The sequence below is a fragment of the Scomber scombrus genome, chromosome 15 (assembly GCF_963691925.1).
Source record: "Scomber scombrus chromosome 15, fScoSco1.1, whole genome shotgun sequence".
NCBI classification, from domain to species: domain Eukaryota; kingdom Metazoa; phylum Chordata; class Actinopteri; order Scombriformes; family Scombridae; genus Scomber; species Scomber scombrus.
The window spans coordinates 16960065-16984013 of NC_084984.1; the positions used below are offsets into that span (position 1 = coordinate 16960065).

Consider the following 23949-nt stretch of genomic DNA (forward strand, 5'->3'; position numbering starts at 1 on the left):
ACAGATGTTCAACAGATGTTCAACCGATGTTTAACAGATGTTCAGCTATAACTTTGCCCAAAAGGGTCCAACCTTGGTCCCATTAGACACCCACATGGGCAGACAAACACATTAAGAACCTGGTCCTCCGGCCTTCCTTTGTGAATTGTGCTTATAATTAGCTCAAGACAAAATTGAGGTTTTCACAGCACCGATACAGTAGATTACACTTTATATAGTGATAATTTTCCAAAAAAACCTCCAGCATTCTTGGGTTGTTGTAGACGTCAGCAAGTAAATATGAAGCTCTAATGAAGGTCTGAAACACCACAATCACAACACTTTGTTTTTAGTGCCTGTTTGTGTCTCCAGGTGGGACATTAACAGAGATTATCTAAGCGATGAACACAGCCTGCAGGATTGTCATTTTCTCACGTTGTTATCTTGGAGGGGGCCCTCTCCCACGACCTCGGCCTGGTCCTGCACCGGGCTGCCGGTTCACTGGCCCTCGAGTGTTGGGGTTGGGTGATGCCAGAGCCACGTCTTTCTGCAAGTTAACACCTTTGCCAGCTGACCCAGGTTTCGTCTTAGTTGGCTTTGTTTCCTTCTCTGGTGTCTTTTCTGTTCAGAGAGACAAAGTGATGAATCAGATAAGTTCATAATATCAGTACCTCAAGGATGCATAATGTCAAATACACAAACACCAGTAACATATTGGTGTTCGATACAGAAGGAATAATACTTTTCCATCATGCTATAGGGATGGAGATGTACAGATACACTGTCCACATTCTTTGAAAGACACCGAATGTGCAGGAGTTAACTGACCAGGATCCGGGGGAGCAGGGGGGGCGAGGGAGCGGTTTGGCAGCAGGTCCTCCAGGTCTTTCATGACCTGGTTGGTGCTGTCTGTGTTGTTCCTGCGGTTCTTGTCTTCATCCCGAGCCTGGGCAGAGAAAGGTGGAGGAGGACAGCAGAGTTTTATATAGAACATGGGAAGAGAAGAAGAAGAGAGGAGTGGGCTTAATAAAAAGTTATGTCAAAGATATATTGTACAAAGTTCCAGTAAGGAGCTAAAAACAGTACCTTTGGTGAAGTATTTTGACTGGAGTTAAGTTTTTGTTTAATGTTGGAGGAAAATTGCTAAAGATCTGTAACAATTGCATGTTAAGCTTTGTCTCTGTTGGTGTGAATTTTGGCTGAGATGCAATAATATTACTAATCTGCTCTCTTTTTGGCAAAAAAAGTATTATTTCCTATCAGCAGGGGAACATCTACAAGAGGGGAAAACGATTCATCTAAGGGGTTATAAGATGATTAAAGGATTTCCTGTGAAATACTGAATATGTTTGCTTTATCTGGGCCCCTACAATCATTATTTTTTTTAAATGAGGGGGAAAAATCTCTCTTTGCTTACCAATCGCACTCACACTATAAGGCCATAACATGTGATTTGGGATTACACAGCAAAACTGCTTAATTTAAAGGGTCACAGGTCAAAAAAGTTGGGAACCATTGGTTTCTATTACTGTTATCTGTATTTACCAACTTCATCTTCTTCATCAGCTCCATGTTGGAGTTTTTGTAGGCCTCGGACACTGAGTTCAGATAGTAGATGGCCAGTCTGTAAACAGAGATGACAGGGTTTGTTGTGTTTCAGTGACCACAAGCACAGAAAGACAGAAAGATTTGCAGCCTTTTTAGACACACGCTAAAAACAATAATTAATTTGTGTATCAGAGATGTTTAAGTATGAATGTGCAAAAAAGTGTGTGTGTGTGTGTGTGTGTGTGTGTGTGTGTGTGTGTGTGTGTGTGTGTGTGTGTGTGTGTGTGTGTGTGTGTGTGTGTGTGTGTGTGTGTGTGTGTGTGTGTGATCCAGTCTGTTTCTTTTACACTTACACCATGAGCAGAACAGCTGGTATGATGAGGCCCGGGTTGGCTGCGTAGCTGAAGAGCGTCCCCAAGAAGGCCGGCAGGTCCAGGTCGATGGTCTCCATGATCACATCAAACATTTTCACCTTCCCGCTGCAAACATCAGCAGGGTCAACATGTCACCTGCTCATATCTGACTCCACTCATATCACACTGGTGGTCATTGTACATTTATTGTTACCTGAAGGGTCCGCAGTCAAACGAGGGCGGCAGGGTCATGATGGTGTAGACGACAGGTAGCAGACTGAGGAAGAGGATGAGGAGGAGCATGCCCATGTAGAAGTTGTTGGACTTGGAGGCCTTGAAAACTCTCTCGTGGGGGACGTTGGTGGCCATCACCGCCCAGCACTGATAGTACATGGAGCTGAGGAGGCGGAGCACATTGATGCCGACCAGGCCAGGAGCATAAAAGGCCCCCATCCTGAAACACACCAGAACATGCTTCATGTAATGACACAAGATGTTGTCTAACATATTAAATATGAAGGTTTACAGTTTAAAGTTTGAGTTGAGTTTCTACTATTTGTCTCTGGAAACGTGTCTATAACACCCTAACCACATGTGATTTGCATTGTTGCTATTTGTCCACATATTCACCGTACAAAACTGGTATGAAAGTTGTACATTTATATGGGCATTTCACTGACAGTGCTCAAATTGCTAACCAAGTTATGAACTCAAATGTGTTTTTGGGAAAAGACGAAGACAGGGGAGGAACAGTTTATTATACGATCTCCCTGGAATGGCACATCTGGCTATTGTACCTTTACTACTACTTCTGTCTGGTATGTGCTGGTATTAATTTGCAGAAGTGAAATGATGTGATGCTATGTGATGGCACCATTTGATACTTTGATATTAATTTGATAAATCATCATTTAAAAGTGTCTGGTAAATACTTTTTAAATACAACAACAAATCTACTAAATGTAATCCACTTTGATCAACTAAGAATAGAACACTCTCACCTAACACACACACACAGACACACACACACACACACACACACACACATAAAAATGAAGTTTATACCAGATCATCCCTTGATTAAAGACCAATCCCAGAACATTTCCACTGATGTCAAACTCTCCATATGACGGCTAAAAGTGAACAGAGAGATGAAAACTTTAAATTTTACAGTTTAAACATTTTCAGTATAACAGGTAAATAAGTCCTCAGTCCGGTAGGGAGAGAACTGGATTTGAGACACTGATTTCTGGTTTAGATCTGCAAGAAAAAAAATGAAAACATCATATCATCAGCAACATATTTTGTCCACAGTTAAGCTGGTTCTAGTTGGAAAAATAATGAATGTTCATATCTAAAGTTTGGTCGGTCATCTAACAAGATAAACCTTTTTTAATAGCAGTATCAGTATAAAAATGAAAGTTGGTACTAATATATTAATGTATTATATTAGTATTGTGGATGCTCAATCACTGGGATCCACAATAGGACATAACAATTGTTAAAGTTATTACGTTACTTGTTTTTTTTAACTGATATAACAAGTCAAAAAGTGAAAACAGTCTGTAGTGTTGATTTTGTAGGTGCTGATCAAATTTATTAAGTGATTTAAATGTGCTAATGACTTATTATTCACCAGTTAGTGTGCTAATATATAAATTAAACAGCTGGGTTCACCCTGTGTACCACCTGCATATTATACTGTCAACAAGGTCCACACTGTAAAACTGAAATAATAACTGCACAGTCTGCCTTTTTCACAGGAGATATTCTGACATTAATTTAATGATGGAATGACTTCTGAACTCCTCACTAATTGCTGAATTATGGACTATTTTGTATTTACATTTAAAGTAAACTGTTTCATTTAAAATTGAAGCAAAAATGCTGAGGTTGCCAGACTTACAAATCCAGCCTCCAGGTCCCAGCACCAGCAGTAGTTGAGGAAGCGGACGATGACGGCTCTGGCAAAGTCACCGATCAGGATGGTCAGGTAGGTCACCTGGATGTCTGATACTGTCAGCTTCACAAACTCCTGGAATACAAACAGCACAAAGTGAGGAGTCAACAAAATTTTGAAGAGGTTGCTAGAAGAGTCAAGTTATTCATTCAGTTTAACATGTATCTGATACTTATTATATCTTTATAAGGAAGTTGGAAAATTGCTCGGTATGAGTAGCAATTTTCACTTTCAAAACATTTTTTATTCAGTCTAAAACCAGATGGTTTTTTGGACTGTATAAGTGGCATTTATGTTGCCTAAAATAACTGACATGACAGTTTTCTAGGTTTTGGCAGAGAATAACACCACTGATTTTAATTGATGAGATGTAGCAGAAAAATCTGTAGTGTTGCTAATATTCCAGATGTGTAAATGTAAATAGGTGGGAATTTTTTTCATTACTATGCCGACAGCGGTCTCCCAGCAGGGTCCTCTGATGACATCCCCAGGGTCCATGGGGGGTGGAGTGACTAGAGTGTCATTGATTATGCGTGAGTAGTTGGCGTAGTACTCCTTTATGGCCCAGAGTGAGGCATTCCTAATGGAGTCCTCTTCTTCCAGCTGACAGGCACAGACAAGTTGATGAATCAACAGTGACACATGAATCCATTCAGCATGTTGCAAAATGCCCAAATTTCAGGGAATTAGGACATTCATTCCCATCCATCCTTAAATTAAAAAGGCCTTTGGAGCAAATTTGGAGCAAATTTGGAGCAAATGTGGAACCATCAGAAAACTGTCCAGGTGATCAGTGTGGAGAGAGAGGAGACACACACACACACACACACACACACACACACACACACACACACACACACACACACACACACACATTGCTGCCATACCTTGCTGTTGACCTCGTCAAACAGGGCGAAGAGAAATGTGTAGAGGTTTCCCAGGAAGAGGGCAAAGATGCGTCCCAGCTGCCACTTGAGGGCGATTCGAGGATGGTAGTCCTCCAGCTCAGCGATAGTCTCAAACAGAGGAGGACACACCAGCCCCAGCAGAGACATGATGAGCTCCAACTGGACCAAACAGGTGAGAATCACCACTGACATCCTCATGTCAAATCACTACTTCCTTACAGTTGACAACACACTTTTTATCTTAGTATTTTCAGACTTTTTCACTGTTATATTATGAATACAGACACCTTTTTATTTCCTATACAGTGTTTGTTAAAACAAATTAAATTTTATAGCACTGCATGATGAATACAAAGTTGTAAAAGCTGTAAATGGATTTGTCTTGTTTGATTTACCTGTCCAGACTCACCTTCTTTGAAATCTTTGGGAAGTTTTCTTTTTTCAATGTTCTTTCTTTTAATCATTATCGAAAATCATGTAAAGATTGTTTGTAGGTCTTTAGAGTCTATTTTTTATTCACAGTATCTCATGTATGAAGTGTACTGGTTCATTAGCATATAGGACATTTTAGGAAAATATAGCATCTCTCACTGTTGAATCGTAGATGTTTGAACTTTCCATCGTTCTAATGAAGACTTTGGGATGAGCTTGAAAGTTCCAGAAGAAAGCAGATAACCTTTGATTGAGATTGTTATGTTAGCAAGAGTAGTAGTAGGACTACTAGCAGCAATAGTATTACTAGTAATAGTAGTTATAGTAAGAAAGTGCACTTATTTTGTTGTAATAGTAAGTACTTTTTCCTTTCAATTTGTCTTTGTTACCTTTGTTTGGTGTAATATCAGCCCTAGTAGTAGAAAGACTAACAGGGGTATTATGTCAGATTAATTAAAATCACTATCTGTGAGTATTTCCACAATGGAGTATTTCATTGGAATCGTCTGACCATCATTACCTCGTTCTTCTCATACCAACTGAGGTCATCCCTGTTGGCAAACTCCTGAGACCTCTTCACCACGAAGTAGATGAGGTATCCACTGCCGCCGAGGCTGCAGGTAATCAGGAAGTTAGCCATGACTCTGAGAAACCTCCGCAGGTGAATGTTCTCATCCTTCTGGTTCTCCTGCTCGTCCACGATGGACTCCTGTTCTTGTCAAAAATTGTACAGGATTGACAATAAAAGTATAACTACAAGTATGATTTTCAACAGTCTATTACAGCATATAGAAATAAATGAATTTCAACATATCCTTTAAAATATAAATCTATATGAACTGACTGGACAAATGATTCATCTGTTCAGTTTGTGCAGCCGGTTGCCATGGTTACCTTGAAGCTGGTGGTGATGGAGGCGTATTTGTTGTCTGCAGTCTCTGCGTTGCCTATGAGGTAATCCCAGCTGGTAAACATCTTCCAACCAAAGGTGAAGTCTGCTTCATCCCCGTCTCCACCGCCAACATCAGCGTTCTTGGCCATTCTGATGGAAAAACATGCTCAGGGGTAGTTGAAGCATCCTGACTTTGAGAGGTTTTTTCATACTTGATTTGATTTGTTTGACAGCAAACATCCAAAAGGCAAATATACATGCTATTGGACTGCAGACTCACGTGCGGATCACGACCATCAGGCTGTAGCCGAAGGTGCCGATCCCGACCATGAGGTAGGACAGAGGCAGCCTGAACTTCAGCAAGCCGATGGTCCTATGGTTGTTGTAGTATCCATAAAACAGGACTGAATATTTGCAGTATCCCTGAGAAAAGAAGAGATGTTATCATTAACTTTTTTCCAGTCCTCCTTTCCTCACTCATCTCCTTTTAGTGGCTGCCATTTAGCCAGGATGTCTCAAAAAGGTTGAATAAATAGTAAAATGACAGGTGCGTATATATTACATGTGGCAGATTTTTTTTTTTTAAATACTCAGAATGGAAACAATGTGTGAGCTGTGTGATTTAGAAAAAGTGGAGGTGAATCCCATTTTCTTCTGTTTTGTACAAACTGATAATTTGAGAGTGTCAACTTTGCATGAAATGGCTCAACAGAGCTTTGAAATATGCTCCAATACAGATGATGTACATATGAAATGTATTTTTTTATTTATTGTCTTTGATGTGTTTACAGTTGCTAATTTTCTCAAATGCAAAAAGAAGGAAATAATGGTTTCTTAATTAGTCATTATTTTGATTTCTCTATTGGGTTACACAGTGGGTTATTATCACATATTCCTTGTTAGTAACCTGTGAAATTTGTTGTAAACATAAAGGTGTGAAAGTCTGATTATGAAAGTTATGTAATCTGGTATTATTTTTACTTCTCTTTGTAGTATGTGCTGAATTCTGAATCTGGTTTTGTTTGTATTATTGCGGTGTTTTGTGGTCCCCATCAGTGTTGGAGACATTTATTTGCATTACTAATAAAATTAACTTTTTAAGTGTTGGAAAATGTAATCTTTATAAGTGAGACTCACGTTGAAGTCCATGAGGACAGAGTAATCCTGAGCCGTGTCCTGTTCTGCTCGAGGTACAGTCTTCCTGGGAATGGACCCATACGGAAGACCCATCAGAACCTGCAATATAAAACAAATTACATTTAAAAAAGAATAAAACTTAATTTCCATGTTTATTGTTATCTATATTTTTGTTTACTTTTATTTTAACTATTGTATACTGTAACTTTTTTAAACTTTTTTCATTTATGCCACATGAATGGATTTTAATTAGTATTCTTAAGCATGTTGCAGCATCATTTCACCTCCGGGATGACCACCAGTCCAAAAGTGAATCCAAAAAGGACGAGGTTCATGCCATACATCCAGCGCAGGAAGATAAAGTAAGATGCTACAGATGACCCAAAATGACCTGAGGACATGAAAAATATTTTAAATTCAGCATCTGTCCACAAGGAGTCACCGTTCAGCTGGTAAACTCTGCTGTGCTGGAAACCAAACTTACTCTCCACGTCTTTGATCTTCCTCTCCCAGGGGATACAGGATGTTCTGAAATTCTCAAAATCCCTCTGGAATTTGATCCATTTCTGTGATAAAACAACAACAAAAAAGAATGGAAACAATGCTCCCACTCCCATGACATCAAGGGTAAAATAGAAAGGAGAAATTTTGATCCTAACCTTTGCCATCATCATTTTGTAGGCAAACCACTTCCTGCCTTTTCCTTTGCCCAAAGCTCCTTCAAACTTATCCACAAATTCTTGAGCTTCCCTGTGAAGATAAACGTGAACCCTTTGAATACTTCTTCTGACAGGCACTGACAGGTAAATGAAATGACCCCAAAATATTCCACTTAGAAACTGAACTGAATAAACTGCATTTGATTATATTTTTTAAATCTCAAACTGAAAAACTGGACAAATGACATGAGATTACTTCAGGTGTACGAGTCTCCGCTTCATCCTCCATGGCTTGTTCCTGATGGTGGCGATCAGTTTCTTCTTCTCCTCCACCTCCTCCATCAACCGGGCCATCTCTCCTTCCGACATGGACTCTTCTTCCTCGTCAGAGTCTGTGTTGGAATCAGATGAACTGGTGGATAAAAAGCAGATGGAGAAGGGGGGGGGGGGGGAGTTTGTCGAAGCAAATAGAAGTGATTTATCTGTTTGAATTCATGTATCAAGTGCAGGATATGTCTACAAGGTAGGGCCCGAAAAATAATTAACAGGATAGAAAAGCAGAATAAACACATTTCTGCTACTATTAATTCAAGCTAAAGTACTTGGTCATTTTATGGTGGTGATTTAAGAATAACAGAATTAGCAGTCACATACTGGTTTAATGAACAGTGTACCTTGTAGGGATCACTAGCAGGACTTGAGATTTGAGTCTGCCGTAAAGTAAGTGTACTTCTACTCAAGTTAAATATTGTAGTATTGTTTTACACCCCAACTTTGTTGGATTTTATAAGTTGTCAATATGGCTCAGCAGCATATCACAGAAGAATTTTATTATTATTGTGTATTGACAATAAAACTGTCAATTACAATAAATTGGATCCTGATTTTAAAAGCAGAGTTGGGGTTGATGAAATCTGGCCTACCTGTCCTTTTTCTTCTTCTTCTTGCCTTTGTCATTGTCCTTGTCTTTCCCCGTGTCCTTCCCTTTGGCATTCCCCTTCTTACCCTTACTGTCCTCCTCATCCTTCCCTCCTTTCTTCCCTCCTCCCTTCTTTCCCTTCTTTCCTTTCCCTACATCACTGTCCTCCTCATCACTGTCCTGGGCTTTGCCTCCTTTCTTCTTATTGGCTGCTCCACGTCGCTTCCCCTTAGGGGCCTCATCCTCGCTCTCATCCTCATCATCATCACCACCACCACCACCACCACGTTTCTTAGTTGGCTTCTTCTTGTTTGCTGCCCTGCCTTTCCTTGGAGCCTCATCTGCCTCCTCATCATCATCACCCTCGTCCTCGCTGGCTGGTTTTTTACCACGGCCTCTTCCCCTTGCAGCTCCTCTTCCAGCTGCTTGCCTCCTGTTCCCTCTCCTCTGGGTGGCACCGTCTACATTAAGAGCAATCACAAAATACCACATTCATGATTCTGTCCATTAGATTAAACTCTAAACAATTGTTTGAGTTTTAATCAGCTACATGAAAAGCTGTTTCATCCACTCACCATCACTGTCGCTCAAATCTGCATCTATATCTATCCCAACTGAAGAAGAACAAACAGAAACAACACATCAACAATAAAATACTCAACCGGCTCAACAAACATTAAGCAGATGTAACACAAAACATCTCAATTCTGCACAATTAACAATGACCATATTCAGTGGTACTCAGTGGAAGGAATATTTAGCTTAAAATGTTGTGTTGTTATTATTCTTGAATAAAAAAAAATATTATTTTCACAAAACAATCTTTTTGTCCACTTGTCTCCTGTCTTTATTAGCCATGCTAGTTCCAATGGTATTGTTGGTCCACAATTAATAGACTGATATATATTACAATATCGTCAGCATATAAAGAATCTCATACAGAGGAGCTGGTCTCCTTTTTTAATCATACGTGTAAGTCTGTCCTGGACTCTGTCGCCCCCTATAAGGAGAAAAAATCTAAATTGCCAAAACAACCTTGGCTTACTGAAACCACCCAAAAATTAAAGAGAGACTGCAGGGGAATTGAACGTAAATGGAAGAAGACAGGTCTACATGTATTTTATGAAACGTGGAAAGACACTATGAGGTTTTATCAAAGCGCAGTTAAAGAGGCAAAAACATCATTTTTTTCTAATCTGATTTTAGCAAATCATTCTAACCCCAGAATTTTATTTCAAACCTGAGACTCTGTCATCACCCCCTTCCCCTGTCATTTTATCGATGCCTCACAAGAAACCTGTGAGAGCTTTTTAGACTTTTTTAGCAAAAAAGTCTTAGACATACGGAAACAAATTAGCCCCCCAGCCCAGGTTTTACATACCAGTAGAGACATCCACTGTTATTTTAGTAATTTTAAACCCATGTCTTTGCTGTTTTTAACTGAAATCATAGCCCACATGAAGCCCACCACGTGTAGCCTTGATGTCATTCCCTCAAAATTTCTCAAAGAAGTCATTGATACAGTTGGACCCATTATTTTAATGATTATCAACAGTTCTTTAGAAGAAGGTCTATTTCCCTCTATTTTTAAACATGCTATGGTGCAACCACTTTTAAAGAAACCAAACCTGGATCCCTCTGTTTTTAATAATCTTAGGCCAATTTCTAAACTTCCGTTTTTAAGCAAAATTTTACAAAAAGTGGTTTCAACCCAACTTTTAAGTTTTTTGTCTCAAAATGACATCTTTAAGAAATTTCAGTCAGGTTTTAGAGCATTACATAGCACAGAAACAGCCCTCCTCAAGGTAACCAACAACATTCTTTTAACAATGGACAGGGGAGAGAGCACAGTTTTAATTCTTTTAGACTTAAGTGCAGCTTTCGACACGGTAGATCACACAATTTTAATTGATCGTCTTAAAACTTGGGTGGGCATCAAGGACACTGCACTTGATTGGTTTTATTCTTACCTTTTAGAAAGAACCTTTGCGGTCACTACAGGTAACCACCTCCTCCACATCCCACATTACCTGTGGTGTACCGCAAGGTTCTATTTTAGGGACCAAGACTGATGGGATTTTTTGTATTTGGTCCCCCAAATGGGTCACCGAATCTCAGGGGAAGGTATATCTGTGTGTCGTCTGCATAGCAATGGAAAGAAACGTTGTGTCGTTGGATGATTTGGCCAAATGGGAGCATATAGATAGAAAATAAAATTGGACCTTGTCCGCGAACATCAAGCCCACTGCCAGAAATCTTGGAGTCCAGTTTGGCCCAGAATTATGTTTCATTCCTCATATCACAAAAACTGTCCAGTCCTGTTATTTACAATTAAGAACAATCTCCAAACTCAAGCCGATGCTCACCCACTCTGACCTGGAAAAAATTATTCATGCTTTCATTTTTTCCCGTTTAGATTACTGCAACTCTCTCCTTTCCGGGTTACCTCAAAAATGTCTCTCTCGCCTCCAACTAGTTCAGAACGCAGCAGGTGGTTTTAACAGACAACATCACATCACCCCAATGCTTGCTTCTCTTCACTGGCTCCCTGTTCATTTTAGAATTGATTTTAAGATTTTACTGATCACTTTTAAAGCACATCTGGGTCTAGCTCCAAGCTACATAACGGACATGTTGACTCCGTATGAGCCGGCCCGCAGCCTTAGATCCTCGGGTGGGGCCTTTCTGGTTGTTCCAAAGTCAAGGCTGAAATCTAGAGGGGACCGTGCTTTTGCCATCAGGGCCCCTCAGCTTTGGAACAACCTGGAAATAGGAAATAAGGCTGACACATTCAGTATCTTCTTTTAAATCATTACTCGAAACTCATTTCTACAGACTAGCTTTCATTTAATCTTATTTTTACTTTGTCTTATGTATTTTATATATTTTTATATTCTCACTATCTCCTACTGTATTTATTGTCCTCTACTCCCATCTTGTCAATGCCAGTCTTGTTACCTCTCTCTGTGTTGTGTGTCTTGCTTTGTATTTTACTGATTTTGCCTTGTCTGTCAAAGCACTTTGTGAACTCTGTTTTTAAAGGTGCTATATAAATAAAGCTTATTATTATTATTATTGTTATTATTATTATTATAATCTCTGTGTTTGTCAAAAAACATTTATGAGTCACTTAAAAGCGAATGCAGTACTGCAACCAAGTCAATGTTTTCTTCTTTTTTAAGCGTTGGGAGGTGGATCAAGTCTTTCACATCAGAAAGATCAAGTCTAAATGAAGTTACACATTTAAGTCAAAGAGCTTACTTTTTTTCCCGATTTTGTTTAGTAAAAATTCGTAAAAACTTGTAAGTCTAATAGCTTTTTTCCACTGCAGGAACTTAAACAACCACAATCTTTTCACCATAACCTGAAAGAATAACCTTGTGTAGCTTTGATGCTAGATTCTTGTGTTTACTGTATTTTACATACCAGGCTTTTTATGTGTTGGTTGTTAGACAATAATAGAAATTACAAAACAACAGAAGTGGAATTGTTGTTGTTCATTTTCTTTCACTTTTATGATAGAACCAGTGTTTGGAGGTCCAAAACAGCATCTAACACATCAAACCACCCTAAAGTTTTTCAATTAATTCTACTGCACACATTGTGATCATTTTACAACCATGTTTCAAGTTTTAAATGTTTTCCCTCCAGCTCCTTCTTTAAGGAAATCCTGATTTGTCCAATACATCTTCTCCATTTCCACAATATCTTAGCGCTATAGGGATGGCAATCTTGGTCTGTCTATAAGTAGGTCTACCAATTTGGTCCAATTGACCAGACACAGCCATGAAAGTATCATGAACTTGCATTAACTGTAGTATTACCAGCCGAGGAGCTCCCAAATTTAGTTCCAGAGACTCCAAGTGGGTGGAGACCAATGAAAACAAAGGCTGAACCTGTGACAATGGCTACACACTATGTAACATTTCATTGAGTTCCTACAGCAGGAAAGGTCGCCAAAAGCCACATGACCTGAGTCCAAACCTATGTAGTTGAAGCATATAATGTTGTATGACATCTTTATGTAAGTAGTTATAAAAATGTATGAGAAAATACAGATTCTATAACAGCAACACAGCAAAAGAAGCCTCCAGTCATCTAAACCTTCAACTCACCTTCTTCCACTTTAGCCACATCACTTTTTCTCGGCATAATGATGAAAAATAGAAAGTTTCTATCCTCTGCGTCTTCTGCGGTGTTCGTCCAGACTTCCCCCCCCCAGCAGGTTGGCTCTCCTCTGCCTTGGCTCCCTGCCAGCACCAAACTCAGGTATCTCACAATGCTGTCACTATGACGACTACTGCATGTGACCCGCTCTCAACAGTGGTTCTTTGATGCAGTAACTTCTGGAAACCAAAAATGATCCAGTTTGGCTTATTGAGCATATGGGCTGTATTATTCTTCAAGAGCTGGGACATTTATATTTTATTATTACTACACTGAAGTGCTGATATAGAGGTATGGGTCACACCAGTGGTTCATATCAGGCCGACATTGAACTGAATCAGCATTCAGACAGACTCTATTTAGCTAGACTTGACTATTGTGTCCTGCTTTGCTTTTCCTAAATATCCAAAAGACCCCATTATCTAAAGAGCTGGAGACACTCTCACTCGTCTTGTTATTGGAGACCACATGCAGACACACATACACACACAAGAAGACTAGACAGCTTTAAGATTTAATGAAGGTTTAGGTTTCTTCATCCGAGGCTCATTAGGCAAGCAGTAAATACCCTAAGCTGACCTTGCAGTTGCAGTATTTTGTTGTTTTGTTTTGTCTTCAAAACTGCAGAAAAAAAACTGTGATCAAAATATTGCAGCTATAGAGTAAGCCAACATGTAGCTGCCTGTTTGTGCTGAGCTGAAGAGAAAACCATCATTAAATAATACAGTAGAGCTCATTTTTCACATCCAAATGATTCTATTACACAGACGTCAGTTCCCAAAGGTGACACATGGATCACCAGTGTGCAGCTGTGAGTAGTGGAGATGATGTTGCTAGAGAGCAAAATATATTTCTGACACAGTTAGATGATCCAGCACTACTGTGAATCTTTAGGTGAGCATAAACTGACACTACACAGAACAAATGGGCATTATTTAAGGTATCATAAGACATACTTTTATAGCAAAAGTATACAAGGGTATATTGAGTATGTGTATATGTGTATAGTACACTGTGTGTTTAAATGGGGGCTCATCCGGGATGATTTTATCCCATAATCAATAGTTATTGATAGCACAGAGGTTGTATTGTTTATTTTGAAGAGGAAGGAGCAGCTACACTAACTGATCACTTGCGCCACTTGGGGTAGAGAAAAAAGCTGTTAATATAACAATATCATCTCATATTAAAAAGAGGAAGAGCAAAAGACAGTGTGCAGGTGTTCCTTCCTCTTTTTAATATGTGGTTACTTCACCAACACACCTATCATAAAGACTTCTCAGGTGTGCAAGAGCGCTTTTGACGAAAGTTGATATGGCAAACTATGGCAAACAGATATTAATTCGCACATCCAGAAGAGCAACATTATTATTCATTTTGAGTCATACTTCTGGCCATGTCTGATGAATGTAATATTTATATTCAGTCCTTTGAGCTCCGTTTTGCATGCATGCATTTAGATTGTATTTTGTAATTAATCTATGTAGCCTATGCCAAATATAACTCAATTGCTCGTCACAAATGACTAGAAGCAACAGTTGTCCTAAAACTGCTTATTTGGTCTGATCAAGTATTACTGTACAGTGATATTGATCAAACCATTTCAAGCATTTGTGTGGGCTGAAAATAATTAAATGAACACAATTATGTGTGTTAGCTATAATCACTTGGTGTTTAATCAGCTATATTTTCTATTTTCTGTTTGTGTTTATAATGCACAAGTGTGCTGTCATTTATAAAAGCTTGCAAAACCAGCAGATATTCACCCTATTCTCTTCTGATCTGGACACATTTGTGCTCATGACACACATTTCTAAACACCTGCATGTCTAATAAAACATTTTTTAAAAAAACCTTCCGATATCTCTAAATCAATATTTCATGCACAATCACCATGAAAGATGCATGAGCAATTAAAGGTTAATGGATCTGGTCTTGAGGTTGCTGTTATAGTATTGCACATCTGTGAACGACACGTGTGTGTGTGTGTGTGTGTGTGTGTGTGTGTGTGTGTGTGTGTGTGTGTGTGTGTGTGTGTGTGTGTGTGTGTGTGTGTGTGTGTGTGTGTGTAAATGTAAAGACTGAAATATAACATGATATTCAGCTTATCCTTTTCATAAATATTAACATTTTGCTTGTCTTAAAAATTGTAAACTTTAATAAAACAAAGTGTTTAAGCTGTTTACAGGTGTGACTGCTTCTGCTGTATAACATTAGAGTATTGTATTTATAGTTGCCCCTTTTTCAATTTACAATGTTACGGTTGAATGATCTTAATTTATAGTGTTGCTTTCCTTCAAGAGCTCAATCATTTCACACCAATGGCACAACAAGTTGGAGAAGTTTAAATTCATGTTTGGATTTTTTTACACACATTAAATAGGATTGGATATTTGGGATATGTGTGTGTTATGCCACCTAGTGGCTCTGGTAGGTCAATGTTGACTCCTGTAGTAGTACACAGGAGATTATTTGGGGAAGTATTTCTACTAATTCTCAGGGGCGGGGGTGTGTGGGGAACTGACTGACAGAGGAACACTATGTGCTTCTTGTACTGATGAACGAGCCCCCTCTGCATGTGTGTGTGTGTGTGTGTATTTAAACATACAGTCATCACTGAGAGGCAGGGTGTCATAACGTGACCCAAGGCCACGCTCTCTGCAGCAGATATTGTTTCCACACAGCGGAGACATGAGTCACATGGAAGCAGAGGGCTCTGTGAGATAAAGTGACAGGCAGCAGCAGGGAAATGTCAGCTGATGTCTGAACAACTGAACCTGTGAGGGAGGAGGAGACGGTTTGGTGTATGCATCATAAGAAACTGTAGTTATATGATGTGATGTATAGCTGCATGTTGTGTTATGGTATAAGTCTGTGCTTATGACTCTGTTGTTGTGGGCATGTTGTGACAGTTTGTTACATGTAAGCCTTCATTTCTTGATTTCTGCGGCCTCTTATTTTACTAACTGAATATTTATCTATTTTACATGTTCATATTTAAGAATTTAGACAGCAAGATGCAAACATGGCTTTTTAAAGAAGGTAATGGACATTGGGGTTGGGGTGGATGTGGACTCCGAAGGGATGTTTTGTGTACTGTTGAATCTTCGTGGAGAAAGTTCAATGAAAAACGTGATTAAATGGACTTGACGGGTCTTTAAAAGAAAAATCTGGATAAAAACGGACCATTTGTCACCTACTGTGTAAACTGTAGAAGTTATGTTTACATTGTGTGTCACTCCCACAACATATTGTGTGGATCCTTAAGGTGTAACAAAAGGGGGCGAGTGTTTTTTTCCATAAAACATCTGCAAAGCCACTTATTAAAGTATTAAATATAACCAGGACCACCCCAAAAAGGATTAATATTAGTGCTACTAGAGGTCAAACTCCACAGGTTACCTTTTTTAGTGTGCAGGTGGAAGATTTACATTCTTGGAAAACCACAACTTCCCAAAACTTCAAAATAAAGGCATTGATTGATGGGAGTATTTTGTCCTCAGGGTTGCCTGTTCCAAAGTTTCCAATTCATCACCTTCTTGCCACTGACATACTGTTAAAACACCTCTACAGTATATAACTAGAGCCCTATTATAATTTTAGTCTGAACTGGAAGACATTGATGTATTTAAATGAATGGCCCAAGATTCTTAATGTTATATTTGTGAACATAATTTATTTACATCATACAATTTATTCTGTTTAACTGGAAGATTATGCGCACTGCAGTATATAAATAAAGATGTTTGTACAAACTTGCATAACTAAAGGGTAAAAAAAAAAAAAAAAACAGAACACACAGATTAAGCAGCCAGACCAAAACAAAAAACGACAAATCAACAAAAATGGGAATTAATAACCTACAACCACAGGTCTCACTAAGTCTCTGCTGCACACAACATTCAGTCACCAGCCACACACACACACACACACACACACACACACACATGTTCGATATGCAGTATGCAACAGTCCTCAAACACTCTCCGACTTTTGTCAGCTCACATTAAAAGTAGAAGAAAACATTCAATAGTGAAGTAAAAGATGAAAATATTAGTGGGGCTAAACCCTTCCAAAAAAGGCAAAAGAAGTAATACAAGTTTAGGCTACTTGTCATACAACAACAACACACAGCATACACACTGATTTTCATCAACGAAAAAGGGAACAAATGTTAACAGGATCTGAGAAGAACAGTTAGCGGATGGTTTTTGAAAAGAACTAAGTAAAAAAAAAAAAAAGGGAAAAAAAGCGAGACGGGTGATGGCTGCCGGTCGTCCGGATCTTGGAGCGTAGCGGGGTCGTGGTGTTCGACCCCGAGATCGAGACGGAAGCTGTCACGCTGCGTTGAGTTTCTTGTGCCACACACACAAGCCAGCGAGAAAAAGGCTAGCATTAAAGTCTCTTTTTTTATTTTTAAAGTCTCTTTAGCGAGATGTTATGTGTGAAGAGGTCGGGCCGGATTGGACGAGATTCCGGCGGGCACGGAGAAGCATTTCAGGACGCAACATCAAAACTCTGAAGGGGGAGGCCAACAAAAAAACAAACAAAAAAAAGAAAAGGGAGAAAAGACAGATATCCACTTTGCTACTCAAGCCAGCAGAGAGCAAGCACGGCTGAGATGGCGCCGTCAGCCAACAGCAGTAACAGTCTGAGAGAGTTCAAAAACAAGGCCCGAGTGTCCGGGGTTCTTTCAACAGCAAAGAGTTCGAGCGACCTTGACCAGACTGAGTAAAACCATCAACAGCTTTTTTTTTTCTATAAATGAGTTTTTTTTCTTCAGCGACCCACCCCTCCCCTTTTCTACTTTTTTATATAATTCATTCACACTATTTTTCAATACCACCTTCCAAAAAAAAAAGTGTTAAACTCACACAAACGAGAATGAAAGCTAAAAGATATATAAGTTAACTTTCATGCACTGAGGGGGAGGGGGAAAAAGGTCCAGACTGTAACAAACAAGAAGAAAAAAGGGTCCTTCAGGAAGAAGGTTGGGCTCAAGTCCTTTTCTTTCTTTCCTTTTTTTTGTGTGTTTAAATCCGATCGCTCCCCTTGGTATTCAAAGTCAAACTGTAACGGAGTTCTCTCTCTTCATATTCTCTGGATCTTGTCAGCGACCACCACGGGATTCTCTTTTCGGATCTTGGCGGCGGCCTCAGCTTTGTAGTCGTACGGACAGTTGTGCTTGTCGGAGTAACGGTGGAGTCCACAGAACAGGTTCCCACAGCGGCAGTCGAAACCTGAAATGACACAGCAGAGCACAGACAGTGTTAAATCAATGACAAGAGCCCACAATGCAAAAATGTTCCTGAGTGTAGACAGCCTGGAAGTTTTCAGGTAAAAATTGAGCTTTTAATTTTGGAAGATATAATAGAACATAAGCTCTAATGAATCACTGCTGCCTGCCCAACTAGTACAGAAATATATCTGGATTTTACAGTAAAACACTACTGACATAAGACTTAACTGATGCCTTTTTGCAGTGTCTTTTAGCAGGAACCTTCTATGAAAATGTTGTAAAAACCCCCAAAAGAGAAATTCAACTTCCAGGAAAACTTTCAACACAAGATCAATTATTTATGAACCGGCATGTTGGCTCATCTTTGTGCGTTTCTCAATTTTCATCACACTTTTCTGAAGCAGATGTAAAAATGAAGCATTTTTTCAGACAATGCAAAGTTTCTACTACTCTTTGTATTCTGCTGTGTGGACTTTCATGTGTGATAATAATATTGGCAAATAATGGCAAAAACAGCAGTCCAACTTATAAATAACAATAACCAAATTTGAAACAAGTTGCAACAGTTGAACAGGAATAGTGTGTGACTGTCGTCTCTTACCTGTAAGGCCAACTTTTTTGCGGCACATGAAGCATCGGTTCTTCTTGGGTTTGAGGGGCTCGGGGGCTTTGGAGTCTTCACTGCCAGCAGTGGAGGGATGGGAGGTCGAGACTGTGGGCTGATTCACCACTGCAGGCGCAGAAAATGTATATTTATAGTGCAATTTTGTATTTTTACAGAGTTTATACATGAAGTTAACAGATTGAAATGTCTGTCAAATTCACACATATCACATCCAATATTGTCATAAAACAGTCCTGCTTACTGATTGATTGATTGATTGATTGTCCTCACTAGCCAAATGCATTGTATTTAATTTTTTTTTTTAAGTATTTAGATAATATATAGCATAGCAACCCAACTGAAAATAAAAACCAACATTACAAGATTCACACTATTATTATGTAGTGGACTGTTTTACATTGTATCAATATACTGGTGGGTCAGTTTATATCCTGTGAAAAGTAACAGGTCCATTTTTTTGTACCCACCTGGCTCTGTGAGCTCTAATTTGCTCCCTGATGCTCCCGTCTCCTCACAGGAGAGACTCATCTCAGTCATCTGTTTTGTTACAGTCATAGCTGTCGAAACCCCGCTGCAAATGACAAATGGGATGAAAATTAGAATATTACAGAAAAGGAAAAACTGTTTATGTCAGCTCCGGTCAGAAGCTGCTAATGGCTATCAAAAACGTGCTCGTGACCTCAGCGGATCCTCACCTGAGAGCGTCAGCGGCGGCTGCAGCCTCAGCCGAAGCTGCCTCAGCTGCCACCTCTGCTGCAGCGGCTGCAGCCGCTGCAGCATTATTCAAGGTGGCCTCTAACCTCTGGATGGCAGAAGCTTCAGCTGTGCTGCTGCTGCTGCTGCCTGAGAGAGGAACATTTTACCACATGTCAGAGTCAGAAGCTTGGGGAGAAAGGTGCAGCTGCAGACAGAGGTTGGGATTTATTTAAGGAAATAAAGCCAAAACAAAAAACCTGTGACAGACACAGCAGGTCTTACCCACAGCACTCAGAGAACTCACTCCTCCATTGTTCTGTCTTGACAGGTGCTCCTTGTGGCACACGGAGCACATGCCGTTAGTCCTGGGGTTGCCATAGAAACCACAGCCAGTTGCACAGAGCATAGGAACTGGGCTCTGATTGGTCTCCTGGGCCATAGCGATGTCTGCCGCCTGGTGAGTTGACCTGGAGACGCAAACAAAGACGCACGCTGAAGTGATGAGGGTCTGAGTACAACCAACGCACAACATAACACAAACACACCTGAAACATGGATGAATACACCTACAGAATGGATTTCACAATGATGTAAATGACACTGCCTGTAGCAGCGTTACGGTTAACTGCATAGGGATCTATTTTAGCTTTATTTTCTTTTTCTTTTTTAAAGATTTTGTTGGCATAAACGCCTTTATTTAGCAGTAGACCGACAGGAAACATAGGAGAGAGAGGGGGGTGTGACATGCGTATATGGCATGCGCTCTAACCACTCAATCACCTGCGTGCCCTATTTTAGCTGTCTAGTGCACGAGATAATCCATCATTGCACTGAGTTTTCTTAGTTTCTTTACAGTCCAAATGCTGTGAAAATCAGCTTCACACATGTAAACAAACCACTGATGAAAATGTGGGTTGTTTGCCCCAGATACAGATCCCAAGGCGGCCGGTTCCTGTGTTTACTTTCGTTGTCAGAAACTTGTAATAACAATCTGAGCCTGTCAGCAGCAAAAAACAAGCAGTGGACGCACTTTAAAAAGGGAGTAATTGCTCCTAAGGATTATATTGCAGCCTGTTTCTTGGCTGTTGGCTGAAATGCTCTGGTTCAATAATGGACCAACTCCAAAAATTAACATCCCCATTAGTCAATTAGATCCCAAGTGATGGGAAAATAGCACCCAGGTTAAAACATATCAGAATTTCCCTTTAAGTGGTAGATAATGAGTTGTGAAATTGACACAATCAGCTATAGGAATGTATCAGAGCTGAGTTTCTTCCCTCACAAGAGCACATGAACCCAACAACAGCCAAGCTTCATTTTGTCCTATCATGACGTGACTAATGGAAGTTGCATTAATTAAATGCATTAACACCTGGATCAACCTCCACTGTGTCCAGATGTTTCATTCCGTCATTATTTGCAATTTCAAACAAACAATCTGTGACTCACAGGTCAGAACAGTGTGATTTCATCATGCTCACCCCTTGTGCAACTCATCATGATTACTGATACTGATAATAAGCTGTTGTTTGACAGACATGATCACATCTGACTTTTACAGTCGTCAATGTCGTATTCTAATTTGCACAAAGTTAACAACAACACAGCTTTATTTAAGCAAACTAGGCTAAAATTATTCAGCTGATGGTTGTGTAGATCATATTTAAAGTGAGAACTTTGAAAGCTTCTTGTGTCAAATTAAAAAAAAAGTTTTGCATAAAAAATTTGTATATTCCTCAAAGTAAGGTTTTAAAATGTGTGATGTCATGTTGCTATTATGAGAACTTGAGTATAAAAGCTCTTGTACACTTCCTCTGTCACAAATAGACCTGCAGGTGAGAACAAATAGCTTTAGAAATCAGAATGTGTGGCTAATATTGACATAAATTGCTCTTTTTTTCAAGTTAAAACACAGCATGGGTCTCTTCTCTTCACCAGAAAAGTTACTCTAAAGCTACTCTAAAGTTACCCAAGTCAGCATGAGCTTGCATCAGCCGAATAATTACCTGCATTTAGTTGTCAAGAGTACCACTTGAGGGGCCGGAGGCTGTTTTTAAGTCACAGGAGAAACATCAGGGTACTTACTCACATCAACAAATTCAGGTTTCCGCTAAGTTGCATCAGAGGCTCCCTCTCATAAACACACTGATCGCTGAAATCTGCCCCCCTGCACATGTGTGTGCGCCCCTACCAACTGCAGCGCTCACATGGACCAGTGCATGATGGCTTTGCTCTGTCACAGGAGTGCAATGTGACACAGTGATCTCAAATGCTCACACAGATTCACGCGTGCGCTACTTCAATACAGTAAGACTGGGAACGCTTCTATTTATAGGTTACCTCAGGAGTCCTAGCAGGAGGAGGAGGAATGCGCACGCACACACACACACTTTAACAGCATTGTGCTGATTCAAAGCCTTAATCAGGGACCAAGTAAGAATACTGACTCGAAACCCACTTTATTACATTTGCAAATATCACAAGGTACTCCAAAGGGTAATCACATCATTCCGTCATCTGTCACCTGCATGGCCACCTGTGTTCGCTTTACACATTATGGCACCATCTTGTGGTTACATTTAAACAAATAAATCCAGCCAGAACAACAAAACTAAAATAATAACCAACAAATTCCATTTAAAAAAAACACTAAGCTTGTGAACCCGAGACGAGTAAGATGCTACACTTGTACGGAAGATGTTCAGCTGTCGTAGATTAACATCAGCTTTCTAACCCAAAACAGGAAAGTGTGATTTAAAAAGATAGAGGTTGTCCAATCACACACAGTTTAGTGGGGCAGATTCTAACATGGGTACAACATTCAGCACGACACCTGTAGATCATATAAACAGCAGAGAGCGTTTATCACCGAGGCTAAAGCCAAAAAATAACCCGATAACCCCAAGCTGTTGTCAAACATCGCCCCGAGGCTCAATAACATCCATGTATAGGACTATTTCTATCCGGATATCCTCAGTGGAGGTTTGTTTGAAGCAGTCATTGTCGGACAAACACCGGGCCACAGCCGTGTCGCTCCTCCACAAATCCACTGAGTCATGCTAGCAAGCTAATAGCTGCTAAACATCTTTCCTCTGTTAAATGAGCCAACTTCAGCTTACATGACACCCGGCAGCAGTGACACCATCTCATTTTCACTGAGTTTTAAAAGCTTAAGTTAAAACAAATACACACAATATGCGTAGTTTTGGTGCACTCGATCGTATGCTAACATTAGTTAGCCACAATAAACCGTGTGAGCAGATTCTCGTGATCTCGCTACTGTTAGCATATGCTAACAATGAAACTGCTCTTTGTTTTTGTTCTCAGTAAAAACATACTGTTTATTTTCATAACCGAATAACAATAACACGATCTCTTTGTAAGTATCATCATGTGAAATAAACGCACGGTTAAAGCGACACGTCGTGAAATCTCGATAAAAGCTCACAAGATAACTTCAGCCAATCTTCAGATGCTAGTAGATTAACGCCGGCCTAATTAGATAAAGAGTGTCTTTATTTTACTTATAAGACGACGAAGAGGATGGAGAAAATACAGAAAAGCCTATTTAAGTCATTGATATGCAAAGAAGCTATTGTGAATTTAATTTACAACACTCGCAGTTGGAGATGAAAAGTTACGGTCGACACGTGTTAACAATTCTTTAATCCTCGCTATCTAATTAAATCAAATTTTCCATTTAAACTGAGCTACGTCGAGGCTATCACTGTATTTAAGCTGAAATGCGACTTTATGTTACTGTTGACTTCAGAAAACTTCCAAAACAACCACTGATGCTAGCTGTGAGTTATCTTACCGTCGGTGTCAGATAAACGTCGCTTCTTGGTGAATACTTTTTTTGTATTGACGGAATAACTCTGTTTATTTGCGAGCTAACTAACTAGGGCCGTCTAGGTAAGTGAGGGTTTCTTTTCGTTCTTCTTCCCTCGGAGTAGCCTCCTCTCCTCTAGCTGATATCGGTGACGTCGTTCTGTCGCTGATTTGTGGTGGCATCTGTTTTGTTTTACTCACTGCGTGTACGCATGCGTGTGCCTACTCTCTTTTTCCGGCGGACGTCACGGAAAATTGTGACGCTCTGATTGGACGGCAGAGTGCTGGAGTACAGCCACTGAAGATTTCAGGCTATTATTACAGAACATTAAACCTGCTTTCTTTCACCAGGTACACAGACCATACTTTCATTATAGGCTAACCATTGTCAAAAATCCATGATGTATACAGTATGTGATCAATAGCTTTGAGTTGATATATCATCATTATTCATATGAAGGTACAAGCTTGCCAGTTTAAAACACAACAAGAACATTATTGGTACTGTATGTGTAAACAAATCAGAATATGATTTCCATATTTTTGCTGTGAAACAACATTGAGACAGAGAATAAGAAAGCATTGCTTATTGAGGCCTTATATC

At 39.7% G+C, this 23949-nt stretch overlaps 2 protein-coding genes across 2 annotated transcripts; both read right to left on the minus strand.

Annotated features, from left to right (window-relative positions):
- Nucleotides 1–418: 418 nt before the first annotated feature.
- Nucleotides 419–12939, minus strand: tmc2a (transmembrane channel-like 2a). The gene is made up of 20 exons (XM_062435232.1): nucleotides 12903–12939; nucleotides 9359–9401; nucleotides 8792–9220; nucleotides 8125–8280; nucleotides 7869–7959; nucleotides 7694–7775; nucleotides 7494–7600; nucleotides 7210–7308; nucleotides 6353–6495; nucleotides 6075–6222; nucleotides 5701–5889; nucleotides 4728–4907; nucleotides 4285–4443; nucleotides 3787–3915; nucleotides 2946–3013; nucleotides 2095–2334; nucleotides 1881–2006; nucleotides 1525–1603; nucleotides 808–925; nucleotides 419–600 (listed from the first exon to the last, which is right to left on the minus strand). Exons 1-20 carry the CDS (start codon nucleotides 12937–12939, stop codon nucleotides 419–421), a joined length of 2805 nt encoding a protein of 934 aa, XP_062291216.1.
- Nucleotides 12940–16616: 3677 nt separating this feature from the next.
- Nucleotides 16617–23515, minus strand: zfand5b (zinc finger, AN1-type domain 5b). Its single transcript, XM_062435100.1, has 6 exons — nucleotides 23332–23515; nucleotides 19797–19981; nucleotides 19514–19661; nucleotides 19286–19389; nucleotides 18795–18923; nucleotides 16617–18194 (listed from the first exon to the last, which is right to left on the minus strand). Exons 2-6 carry the CDS (start codon nucleotides 19951–19953, stop codon nucleotides 18046–18048), a joined length of 687 nt encoding a protein of 228 aa, XP_062291084.1. The 5' UTR covers nucleotides 19954–19981; nucleotides 23332–23515; the 3' UTR covers nucleotides 16617–18045.
- Nucleotides 23516–23949: the final 434 nt, after the last annotated feature.